General features: G+C 57.1%; 1 protein-coding gene across 3 annotated transcripts; it reads right to left on the bottom strand.

The window, feature by feature from the left end:
- Window positions 1-1,018: 1,018 nt before the first annotated feature.
- On the bottom strand, window positions 1,019-10,236 carry RHOC (ras homolog family member C). 3 transcript variants are annotated; one of them, XM_082296367.1, is made up of 6 exons: window positions 10,165-10,236; window positions 8,779-8,851; window positions 2,752-2,909; window positions 2,382-2,502; window positions 1,958-2,088; window positions 1,019-1,819 (listed from the first exon to the last, which is right to left on the bottom strand). In XM_082296367.1, exons 2-6 carry the CDS (start codon window positions 8,783-8,785, stop codon window positions 1,646-1,648), a joined length of 591 nt encoding a protein of 196 aa, XP_082152493.1. In that variant the 5' UTR covers window positions 8,786-8,851; window positions 10,165-10,236; the 3' UTR covers window positions 1,019-1,645. The 3 variants fall into 3 exon arrangements, with proteins under 3 accessions (XP_082152493.1, XP_082152494.1, XP_082152492.1); XM_082296368.1 differs by lacking the exon at window positions 8,779-8,851 and having other exon boundaries at window positions 10,165-10,229; XM_082296366.1 differs by lacking the exons at window positions 8,779-8,851; window positions 10,165-10,236 and adding an exon at window positions 8,585-8,660.
- Between the last annotated feature and the right edge of the window lie 2,121 nt (window positions 10,237-12,357).

The raw sequence follows: 12,357 nt of genomic DNA on the forward strand, positions 1-12,357 counted from the left end.
GCTGGTCATGCCGTGCCAGCACCAGGGGCAGCAGCATGGCCAGGGTTACAGCTGGAGCACTGCGAGGCTTCTCCTGCCCCAGTGCAACAGGGCTTACAGTGGGTTTTTGCTTAGGGCTTGCATGTCTCCCTGTCAAAGTCAGGGGCCAGCTCTGCCATGAGGTTTCTCTGCAGGAAACCCACCTCGGAAAGGAGGAGAAGCCCCACGAAGCTGCATCCCCCTCAGCCTGTCCCTGGCCTGCAGCAGCTCCTGCTCCTCCTGTCTCAGTTCCAGGCTGCTCCACGCATCCCTGTGGAGATGGGGCTGAACCCACCGGACCAGAGGGTGTTGCCAGCCTTTGCTGCCAGCCATGAGGCTCACACCAGCATCAGACTGTGATCACTCTCCATTTTAATCATTTTTTGACATGGCTGTGGCAAAACAATTCTTTGTGACTGGTCTCACCATTCAGTGAAAGGCTTAAGCCTGGAGACTGGCCTCCAAAGAGCATCACTGGGTGCACAGGGGAGCTCAGTGCTGCTGTGATGGGTGACTTGGGCAGCCAGGACCTGGCCTGGGGCAGGCTGGCTCGGTTCTCCACTGGGCAGCTGCCTGGCCTGAGAGCTGGCATGGCTGTGCAGGCACTTTGTTTCCTGGAATAAATGTTTAGAGAAAAGCAGTGTATTGTTGGGTCCTGGATGGGCCTTGCTACCACAGACAGGGCTTCCAGAGCAGCATCAGGCTCACTGCAGCCCTGTCCCCACCTGCTCCAGAGGCAGCATGGCTCCAGCAGTGACAGCAGTGCCCATCACCCAGGGACTGGGTACAGCTGGGAAGCTCCTGCCTGGCCCTTCCCACATAAGGTGCTTCCTGGCTCTTCAGCAAGCACAGGGTACTGAGCCCTGATCCTCCACCAGCAGCTGAAGCAAGAGGGGCTGGGGGCCAGGCAAGTCCCCACCCTGCAGCACAAGGTCCCGATCCCCAGGCAGGAGCCTGGAGCAGCGAGGGGCATGAAAGAGAGCCAGAAGAACACACAGGCAAAGTTACAATTACTAAAATACTGGTTTGCATTTATTCTCCCAATTACGCAGTTCGGTTGCTGCTGCCAAGTCGGTGACCGAGGCAGACTTAGCGGCAGCGATACCGGCAGAGCTGGGCACACGTCCCGGGAGGAGAGCTCCTGGCAGCAGCTGAGCCCAGCTCTGCTCACAGAGAGGCTAAAGCTGCCCAGGCAAGTCTGTAACACTGGTGTGTGCTGCCTGCACGGCCAAGGAGAGCAGGCAGAGCACACCGAGGGCCTGGCACACCCCACACGTGAGCTGTGACCGGCACCTCCTGCTTCTGTGGCACCTGCCCAGAGCTTGGGAAGGAGAGTGAACACTGCAGCAATTCCCATGGGAAAGGCAAAACCAGGGAGCTCAGTACAGAACGGGGTGACATGGGGAGCAACACAAACACCCGGCCCATGCAGAGCAGCAGGCGCTGAAGGCACTGGCCCCTCATGGCCCCAGAATGTCGCAGGGACACCCCGCGAGCACGGGCGGCAGCTCTGGTGCAAAGGGTTCAGGGCAGGTAGTGGCACCATGAGGTCCTGCCTGGGCTGTCTGCCAGCATTCCCTCCCCGGCAGGGCAGCCAGGTGCCAGTGCAGGTGCCAGCTGGGGCCGCTCACAGCAGCGGGCAGCCTCTGCGCTTCTTGTTCTTCCGGACCTGCAGGCCAGCGCGGGTGGCCATCTCGAACACCTCCCGCACCCCCTCCTTCGTCTTGGCCGAGCACTCAAGGTAGCCAAAGGCATTGATCCTGTTGGCCATGTCCCTCCCCTCCTCTGGCTTCACCGGCTCCTACAGAGCAGTAAAAACAGGGTTTGGAAACATTGCCAGAACACAACAGCAGCTGCCCTTGGGGCATCCAGCCCTTCCAGCAGGATCTGGTATGGGCAGAGGCGGGTTGCTGGCTGGGGGACCCAGGACTGTCCCCACCTGCTTCATCTTGGCCAGCTCCCGCCGTGTGTGCTCATCGTTCCGCAGGTCCTTCTTGTTCCCCACCAGGATGATGGGCACATTGGGGCAGAAGTGCTTCACCTCTGGTGTCCACTTCTCAGGGATGTTCTCTTCAACAAGCACACATGGAATCCTGTGAGCTGAGGGGCTGCTGCCCCACAGCCTCCTCACAGAAACCAGCCCCAAGCTTTTCCCGTTGGAGCAGGGAGAACTCTCCCCACAGCATCCTCCTCTCCCATCACCTCCACCCAGTCAGCAAGTTCCCAGCATTTCCCTGAAGTGCACACAAAATCAGGGGATGAAGGGAAAGCTCTGGCATCCTCGAGGGGCAGCATGGGGGCTTCCCAGACCCCAGGGGGTTCAGTAGCAGCACCCAGGTCCCCCCTCAATCCCCGGTCCCTACCAAGGCTATCCGGGCTGTCGATGGAAAAGCACATGAGGATTACGTCTGTGTCCGGGTATGAGAGGGGTCGCAGCCTGTCATAGTCCTCCTGTCCTGCTGTGTCCCACAGGGCCAGCTCCACCTGAGAGAGGACAGGGACATGCCTCAGTGGCTCTGCAGGCCAGGAGTGACAGATTGATCTTCCTCAGGTATAGCTGTGCTCTTCCTCAAACTGGGGCAGGTTCAGGGTGACCCAGAAATGCTGGAGCCATGGGGCTCCTCTGTGCAGGTGCATCCGAGCACACAGACCAATCCTAGCAACAGCACTGGGCGGTGGCACTGCCAGCACGGGACCACGGAGCAAGGGCATGGAAATGGCAATGGCCCTTACCTGCTTCCCATCCACCTCAATGTCAGCAATGTAGTTCTCGAACACAGTGGGCACGTAGACCTCGGGGAACTGGTCTTTGCTGAACACAATCAGCAGACACGTCTTTCCGCAGGCACCATCTCCCACAATCACCAGCTTCTTCCTGATGGCCGCCATCGCTGTGGGGACAGGAGCAGTTGAGCAGGACAGAGCAGCATGGGCAGTTCATGCTCCTGGCCCCCCAAATTCCTGTGCACGACAGCCTGGGAGATACCAGACACAAGCAGCTGGGCACATCCCACTGTGAGTAGCCAGTGACAGGACACATGCTCCCCCAACCTTCTGCCAGACACCCCTCCAGCTCCCGCACACATCAGCTCATGGGCATCACAAGAACTGGCCTGACTAGAACCATTTATACCCAGCACTGCTGCTGTGGCTGGGAGAACCATCCCAGACGTGGTCAGTGCTGGTGGCTGCACGCAGGGACCTTATGCGAGGCGATAAACCACTCTGCCTTCCCCAGACATCCAACCCTCCCTTGGCTTTGCTGAGTCACCACCCAGGTAACCAGGATTTTAGACAACCTCGGAGTTCCACACACATGCTGGGTTTATTTTAAATTATAAATTCTTCAGGGCAGAAACTGTGCTCCAAGTTTCACCCCGGCACGCTCACCAGCCCCCAAATAATCTGATCAGGAGCTGGAACACACTAAGCCAAGCTCTTGCAGGTCTGGGCAAACAGGACCTGTGTGCCTGGCACCTGGCACCAGGCTGGCCCCATCCCAGCCCATCTGACAAAGGAGCCTTTGCCATGGAACCAAGAGAGCCGACGCTGGCCCTGGTGGTGGGAGAAGCTGCCAGTCATCACTCAGCAAACAGAGCTGAAACCCCATGACAAAGCAGGCGACTTTCTGCCCCAAGGAAAAAGGATGCAGTTCTGCAAGGAAAACTATGCCTTTGCATCCCTCCGTTTCAAAAGAGGTTTACAGCCGAGCCTGGGAACCAGCCAGGACAATGCCACAAAACGCCTGGCACAGCATCTGAATGAGACATGAGAAAATCAGCCCTAGTGGGATCACATCCCATCCCAACCTTGTGACCAAAATCTTTTTCCATCTCCAGATTCCCAGTCCAGAGCCTGACCCACTCCTTACATGCCTTCAGCACATCACCAGCTCCCTGTCCCTGCAGAGATCCTGGCAGGGATGATGGCAGGCTGACATGTCAGGGTTTAATCCCTGAAAATTCACACTGCTCTGGGGGAAATTACAGGTGACCAGGAAACCTCTCCTGAAGGCAGGGATGTTCCATGCTTCCCCCCTCAGGCCTGTCCCTCTCCAAACCCTCTGCCCAGGCAGGAGGATGGGAAGGAGCCATTCATGCTAGGAGCCTGGGGAAGGTTCCCAGGAAATAACCCTGTGGGAAGGACACACACACATCAATGCTGACGCATTGAGTGCAAGCTGTAGGAGTGGATCATGCTGAGATCACTCCAGGATCACTGGGATCACCCTGGGAAGGCCAGAATATCACAAGCCTGGCCTTTAACCAGGGCACTGATACCGAGCCTTAACAAAGGCATCTGTCCCTGCCCCGGCGATCTCACCCTGTGCCAACAGAAAAGGGAGGAGAAGGGTAAAACAGGAGTCTGGCTGCATCATAATTAGCTGCAAGTGAAGGATTAAGAAATGAGCCTGAATGGCTGACTCGCATTCCAAAGGCGGGCTGCAGAGCTACTTGTCTCATCGACATGCCTGGCAGGTCACCCCACACAAACCCTGGGGAACCACACCAGCTTCACAATTCAAACTGCCCAATGGTTTGGGCAAAAGAGAGAGAGTTTTCACCCATCCCCAGACCAGACCCTGCTGTAGCCATGGATCTTTGTAGATTCCTAGCATTTTGGCTCACAAGCTGAGGCAGGAATGGTTCATGGCTACCGAGTGCTCTGGAGCTGTCAATAAAAATAGAAAGCTGGCACCTGTAAGGTGAGAAGAGTGAGAATCAACGGCTGCATCCGGGAGGATCTGACATTCCTCAGCTGGGAGCCTTGGTGTCAGGCACACATCCTAGTGGAGCAGCATGTCTACAGGAATGTGAGCACATTTGTGCAACACTGAAGTTGGAGAAAGAAAGAAAAAAGGTGCTCCAAAGGGTCCCTTTTAGGGACCGGGGAAACTTTTTAGCTCCTGTCCCTATTCCTCATGCCCTGCTGCTCCTCCCAGCTGGGCCAGGCACACCCAAAGTTCCACACAGGGGCAGCTGGCCAGGAGCTCAGCCAAGGAGACACAGAGTTTGTGTCATGGAGGCAGATACAAGGGCTGGAAGAATCTGCTGACTCCTGCCCACTTGAGGAGAGAAAGCTCTCGAGGACAGCACACCCCTGACACAGAAATGCATCACCCTTGGAATCACAGGATCACTAAAGCTGGAAAAGATCTCCAAGATGCACAAGTCCAACCCTTGTTGCAAACCATCCTTCTTGTCTGACCAAAGGCTCGTCCTCTCTCCAGCAGCATGTCCACAGCACAGAAAAAGGAGAACTCAGGGAGAAAAAAAAACGGTTTACTTGGACACAGAGCTTCTTTGCCCACAGCAAAACATGATATACCGCTTTGTGGCTCCGTATCTCCAAGAGGAAAGGCAGTTTGGGCCGTGCCAAATCTAACTCACACCACCACGCAGACGACAACATCTGCAGCGTAAGGAGCAGCAGATGCCCAAGGACACAAACACCGCTCCCAGACGGACACCAGGATCTCCCTGTGCCCAGTCTGCAGACACTGGATTGAAACCAAAACCAACCAGAGTGGCACTGCTCCTGCCCAAATGCTGCTCTGCCCATACACTGCCCCGCAAGGGGCATGGCAGACGCCCCAAACTGAGCACAGTCACCGCACCCAGAGCTCCTTCCCACGGCCTCCAACATCCTCCCTGACCCGGGACGGCTCTGGGCCCCAGCAGCTCCCAAGCCCGGCGTGATGCCGAGTGGTGACTCAGAGGGCAGAGGCACTGTCCCCACCCAAAATCTCAGCACAATTCATTCCATTACTCAGGAGAGCCATCCAGAAATAGCCCATTACTAATCCAGAGCTGGTGTGCAAAGGCGAGCAGGGCAAGGAGGCTGGAAGAGCTGTGAGCCTCAGGGGTCAGCTGGGTGCCCCCATCCGTGCCCTGGACCCAGCAGCTGGCACAGCATCAAGAGCAGATGCCAGCAGCTCTCTGTTCCAGCAGCGGTGAGCTTCTTTGCCAGGGGATGCTCTGTTGCTCAGCAGGATAAGGCCAGTCTGTGGGATGAGGAGTCTGATGCAAAGGTCTTTGCACTGTTGCCAGATTATGAGCAGATAAAAAGAGTGGAAAACATGAAGACCATTTCATGAAGACAAACAGGGCAATCCCAAGTACAAATGCAGAAGAATGACTTGAAAGCAGTCCTGAGGAGAAGGACTTGGGGGTGCCGGTGGATGAGAAGCTCAACACGACACAGCAGTGTCCACTGGCAGCCCAGAAATGCCCCCGTGCTGGGCTGATCCCACAGCATGAGCAGCACAGGAGGGGGGAATTCTGCCCCTCTTCCCTGCTGAGATGAGACCCCACCTGAAGAGCTGCCTCCAGCCCTGGGGCCCAACACAGGGAGAACAGAGCCACTGGAGTGAGGCCATGGAGCTGGAGCCCCTCTGCTCTAGAGCCAGCCTGGGAGAGCTGGGGGTGTTCAGCCTGGAGAAGAGAAGGCTCTGTGGAGACCTTAGAGCCCCTTCCAGAAGAAATTGTTCCCTGAGAGGATGGTGAGGCCCTGGCACAAGCTGCCTAGAGAAGCTGTGACTGCCTCATCCCTGGAAGTGTCCAAGGCCAGGCTGGACACGGCCTGGAGCAGCCTGGGACAGTGGAAGAGGCTCCTGCCCAGGGCAGGGGGTGGAACAAGATCAGCTTTAAGGTCCCTTCCAACCCAAACCATTTTGGGATTCTATGATAATCTGAGGACAGCTTTACTACAACTGCCATCAGGCCAAATGATTAAAAGCACACAGTCATCAACAACAGACATGGAAATTGAGATCTTAAACTCTGCCAAGTGCCAACCACCCCAAATTACAGCCAAAGCTGTCCAGCCCACACTGGCAATCCAAACTGGCAGCTCTCGGGTGTGAGCAGCACTCACGTGATCCCACTGGAGATGCCTCCTGCTCATCCATGGAGATAAAAAAAGGGAGCAGCAACCATGTGCCAGCATTTCCCACTGCCAAACCCCACAGGACTCCCATGCCCATCCCTGTACCTGCTGCTGCGGGCACGCTGGGCCCACACAGAGATGACTGTGGGTTTAGTCTGTGCCACCACTGCCAGCACCAGCCGAGTCCTGAGCAGGCATCTCCTTCAGCTCCCCAAAAAGCTGCAACATGACCCCAAATTGCTCTGTTCTACTTTCCAAGCAACTATTCTAAAGCCATCACCATAAAATCAGCCAGGCTCCAGGGCAGCCCTTGTGTTACTGGTCTCTCCCAGCTTTGTGCCTCAAAATGTTCCTGCTGAGCAGGATATGGGGAACTCCTCTGGCAGCAGGATGTGTCCATCATCCAGTGTCTGCTATGGAGACTCAGGAACTGCAGAGAAAGATGTTAACACTTTGAAGGACTCCAACCAGGGACAGAAATGTTTCAATGAACCTCCTTGGTCGGACTCAAGTTCCTAGAGGTAACAGATGGGTTTTGTTCTAAAGCAGAAATTCCCAAGTGCTGCTGACGGCCCCACCCCAGTCAGACCGGTCACACCAGGGATCACAGCCCTGGCCAGAGGCACAGCTCTGAAGTCTGGCCAGGGCTGGGGGGGAAAGAGTTGTGCTGGGAGCAGCCCCTTGGCAGGGACACCCCCCACAGGGATACCCCCAGTGCTGTGGGGCAGTTCCACTACGGAAACGGTTTGTGCAGTTTGGACTCACTAGTACAATGATAATGTAAGTAGACTTCCAAATTAAAACCCCACAGGAATGCCCACTGTGGGGAATTTCATTTGCTGAGACACCTAAACCATGGCCAAGGTAATACAGGACAAGTGTCTTGGCCACTGTTGCAAGTACCAGAGGGACTCTTACTACAGAAGCATAGAATCATTAAGGTTGAAAGGTAGAAAAAAAATTCCAAAAAGGGCTGGAAGTAAACAGCGATGCTAAGGGGAAATGCAATGGGCAGGGCAGAGCTTGAGCTCCTGGGCAGATTGCAGCTCAAGACCATCCAAGTGGCACTGGCTTTGGCAAAGCAGCACCTGCAATTTCATGCTCATCCAGCCCCTGGGCTGGCTGAGCTGTGCAGTTTGTGCAGCACAGACCAGTCCCCAGCCCTTGCCCAGGCCAACAGCCATCGCTGCCACCCAGGGCTGACCCACACCAGCACCACCAGCACCCACTGCTCCAAGCCTCCTGGCTCGCCTGCCATCCCGCCTGCCTCTGCTGCCGAAACTACCCGGTGCCAAGGAAAATGTCTGTATTTACCACTGACAGAGCTGCCTGAAACCTTCCTCAGACCTCCAGACCTGCCATATCCAAACAACAAGTGATCATCAAAACAGGAGCTGAACCAGTGCTCAAGTTTAGACCCTACCCATTTTTTTTTGAGATATTCCTTGGGCACAACTAGGCAGGCTGGGCTTAACATACACTCCAGCAGCAAAGGGCAATTGTCCAGACCCAGACCCAGATCAGAGTGTCCAGGCTGGCTCATTTTCATTGCTAAATCCCACAAAAAACATCCACAAGCAAAACAGAGAAAGGAACTTGGAACAGAAGAATTTGAAAGCCTAAACAAAGCTCAAACCACAAGCGTTTGAGCTTTGTGGGAAAAGCTGCCTGCCCTTACCTCCTTTTCCAAAGGACATCATGCCATGTTCTTATTTTACCGCCTGCAGTAGTGACAGCCTTCCCAGCCTCATGGCAGAGCAAGTGTCTTGCTGAAAGCTCCAAATAACATGCCACAGTCTCAGCAGATGCCTGTACTTGTGCAACGCCTGACTGCCCCAGCGCCAATCAATATTTGCTAATACAATTCCTTACTTTTCATGTCAATACGCCTCTCCAGTGCAAACGGCAAGTTGGGAGGTGAGCCTGGTTAAACGCTCCTGATAACCTGTTGGAAGACAGTGACTTGGCTTATTTTCCACTTATATGTTTCCCTGGAGAAGCTGTAGCTGTCAGGAACATGGATTTAAGTGAAAGTCCACAAAATCTCATGCAGTCTCTACCTGAGCTGGGGAGGAGGAGCTGGACTTAAACCGAAACTGTTTGGACACAAAAAGCACTTGGCAAAATAGAAACAAAATCCAACTGGTCTCCATGACACACAGCCAGACAAACCGCTACCTCCTGTCTCCAGTTTCCTGACTGGAACACTTTCCCAGGGATGATAGCTTGGGGGGCTCAGCCAGGGCCCTGCTCCCAGCCCACCCCATGCAGATGCAACCCACGGATCACACCCCCGTTCTCAGGGGGGTGTTGAGAGGCTGGGGCTGGGTTTAGGGGGGTTGGCGGCCACTGGGAGACTTGGCTGCCAGACTGCTAGTGCTGGAAAAGGCCACGCAGTCATGCTTTTGGAATGCTCCCCTGCTCCTAAGACATTACACAATTATTTCCCCTCCACTCAAGCCCCCCTAACATAAATGTTTAAGAATGAGCTCAGCAGTAAGCAAAGGAAACTTTTTTCCTTTTTCTGAAGAAAACACAGAGCGGCCACTCCATGAGCATGGCTGTGCATGAGGACACTGCTGGGGTGCAGGCTGTGGGGAGGGATGCGGGATGGGGCAGCAGCCCCCAGGCTTTCATCCCAGGTCAGACACTGCCTGGGAGACAACGGCAAGTTGGGATCCATAGCCCAAGGCCACCCTCAAGGGATGACAACCTGCAGTAACTGAGGTGCAGCTGACCCATCCCTCACCACACTCAGGGACCCCCACCCCATCCCAGGCGCACCCACCCCACCCTGTTCCGCTGCACCCCACTCAGCTCAGCTGGGCCACCCACCCTACGCCCCATTCCCCCAGCAGTGCCCGGACCCCAGCCCTGCACTGACCCCAGACCCCAGTAATCCCAGACCCCACCTTTGAGCCTACACCTTACCAGAACTGCTAACCCCACATCCCACTAGTAACCCCAGATCTCAGTCCCTCCAAACCCTACCAGTAAAACCTGATCCCAGTTCTTCCAAGCACCACCAGTAACCACAAAGCTGTTTCCCCAGACTCCACGAGTAACTTAGACCCCATCACAAGCAGTAATCCAGACCTCAGTTCCCCCAGATCCCAGCTCTGACCCCACTCCTTACCAATACCCCCCACCCCACCAGTATCCCCACTCCCCAGCTGCCGCCCCCCTCCGGCACAGACCCCAGTCCCCCGCAGCCCCAACAGTGCCCCCCGCCCCGCTCGGCTCCGCCAGACCCCGCACCTCTCTCCGCCGCTGCCCCGTCCCACTCCCGATCCCGTCTCCAGCTCCGTCCCCGGCCCCGCCGCGGCTCCGGCACCGCCCCGTCCGGGGCCGCCTGCCGAGGGCGGAGCGGGAACGCGGGGCCGTGCCGAGCCGTGATGGGCCGTGCCGAGCCGTGATGGGCCGTGCCGAGCCGTGATGGGCCGTGCCGAGCCGTGATGGGCTGTGCCGAGCCGTGATGGGCCGTGCCGAGCCGTGATGGGCTGTGCCGAGCGGGGCCGTGCCGAGCCGTGATGGGCCGTGCCGAGCCGTGATGGGCTGTGCCGAGCGGGGCCGTGCCGAGCCGAGCGGGGCCGTGCCGAGCCGTGATGGGCTGTGCCGAGCCGTGATGGGCCGTGCCGAGCCGTGATGGGCTGTGCCGAGCCGTGATGGGCCGTGCCGAGCCGTGATGAGCCGTGCCGAGCCGTGATGGGCTGTGCCGAGCGGGGCCGTGCCGAGCCGTGATGGGCTGTGCCGAGCCGTGATGGGCTGTGCCGAGCCGTGATGGGCCGTGCCGAGCCGTGATGGGCTGTGCCGAGCGGGGCCGTGCCGAGCCGTGATGGGCTGTGCCGAGCGGGGCCGTGCCGAGCCGAGCGGGGCCGTGCCGAGCCGTGCCCATTCCAGCGCTGCCCCCGCCCGGCTCCGGGACCCCCGGGACCCGCCGGTGTTTCCCCGCGGAGCCCTTGGGCGCCCCGAGGGTGTTCTGCCCGTTCAGGTTCCCGAGGCCAAGTGGGGAGGGGCTGAGCTGCTGCCCTCAAACGCCCCTGTGCCAGGTAGGACCAGCATCAGAGAGCGCTTCCCACTGTGACACGCACGGAGGTGGCTGAGGGACATGCCTTGTCCCCAGGGTCTCAGTCCCCTCCACAGGGGCCCTGGCAGAGGGGTCTGTGACGTGTTGTGCCCTGTATTAAGGTGACCCCAGTGCCACTGGTGGGGGCTCCGGCTCCCCGTGCCCACCATGGACTGTCGGAAGGGAGGGAGGACCAGGTGGCTGCTCCCCCCTTGACATCCAGCTGCAGGGCAGAGTTCCTGTCCCTCGGCCGGGGAGAAGCAGCCCCAGGAGCCTGGCCCAGACCCAGGCTCATAAACCGCTGCTATTTTAAGGGCTTGCAGACAATTTTTCTTAATTTACCAAGCCCCAGGCCAGGAGTTGGTTCCAAAGGAAATGTTTCCTTAGTAAAAAAGGGAACCACAGAGGAAGCTTTAAATACAGCCTCTGCCTCCTTGCCTTATCCAGCAGCCGGGCAGTGACCTGGAAAAGCAGAGCCGGTTCTCAGCCACCAGCACGAAAACGAATGTGCCAGGGGAACAGGGCTGTGCAAACAAGTGTGGAAAGAGTACCAGGGGTACCAGATGGCCATCAGAGGGACGTGGGACAGCAGGGATGCTTCCAGCAGGCAGCCGACCCTCGAGGCAGAGGTAGCTGCTGCTTGAGTGCCTGAACTCCCAGAGAGGGATAGTCACACTCCTGGGAGCCACAGCCTGCCGCACTCCCTCCCCCACAGACAGGAAAACCATTAGCCTTTTCTCCCTTCCATTCCGTGTGTAATGTTCCTGTTCCCACCAGACTGGCCATTGCTGCTGCCTCCTGGCCAGACCCAGCGATCCAAGACCCCCAGGCAGCACCATGCTGAGACTGGCAGCACAGCAGGAGTTCCCACTGCCCATGGGCACTGGATGGATACTCCATGGGCTCTGACCATTGCCAAGGGCAGAGGGACAGCAGCTCACATGGCTCTGTGCAGGCCTGGTTGCCTGCCTACATAAATTAATCAGAGCTAATTGGCTTTTCGGAAAGACTTTGAAGTAGGACTGCGAGTGGCAAAATCTTTATTTAAACGCACAGTGCTACACAAGGACAGGCTCCCGGCCCCAGCACCACTCCCTGCTCCCTTCAGCATAGATGCCAGCAGGTTTAAATCTCACTGCACAACTTTCACTTTCCGTTATGTGCACACCCAGTTTATTTACATCTCACTGGTTACAGGAGACAAACAACATTCACCAGAGGTGACACTTGACAAGAGCTGGCTGCACCCAGTGACAGGACACAAACTACTGATGCCATGGAGCCTTTCCCAAACAGCTCTCCCCATCCCCACAATGCCAGGATGGGACAATGCCTCACAGTTTAGGAGGATGCAACACTCTGCAGAGGTCTAGGAAATGAATGCT

The sequence above is a fragment of the Coloeus monedula genome (assembly GCF_965178545.1).
Source record: "Coloeus monedula genome assembly, chromosome: 23".
NCBI classification, from domain to species: Eukaryota; Metazoa; Chordata; class Aves; order Passeriformes; family Corvidae; genus Coloeus; species Coloeus monedula.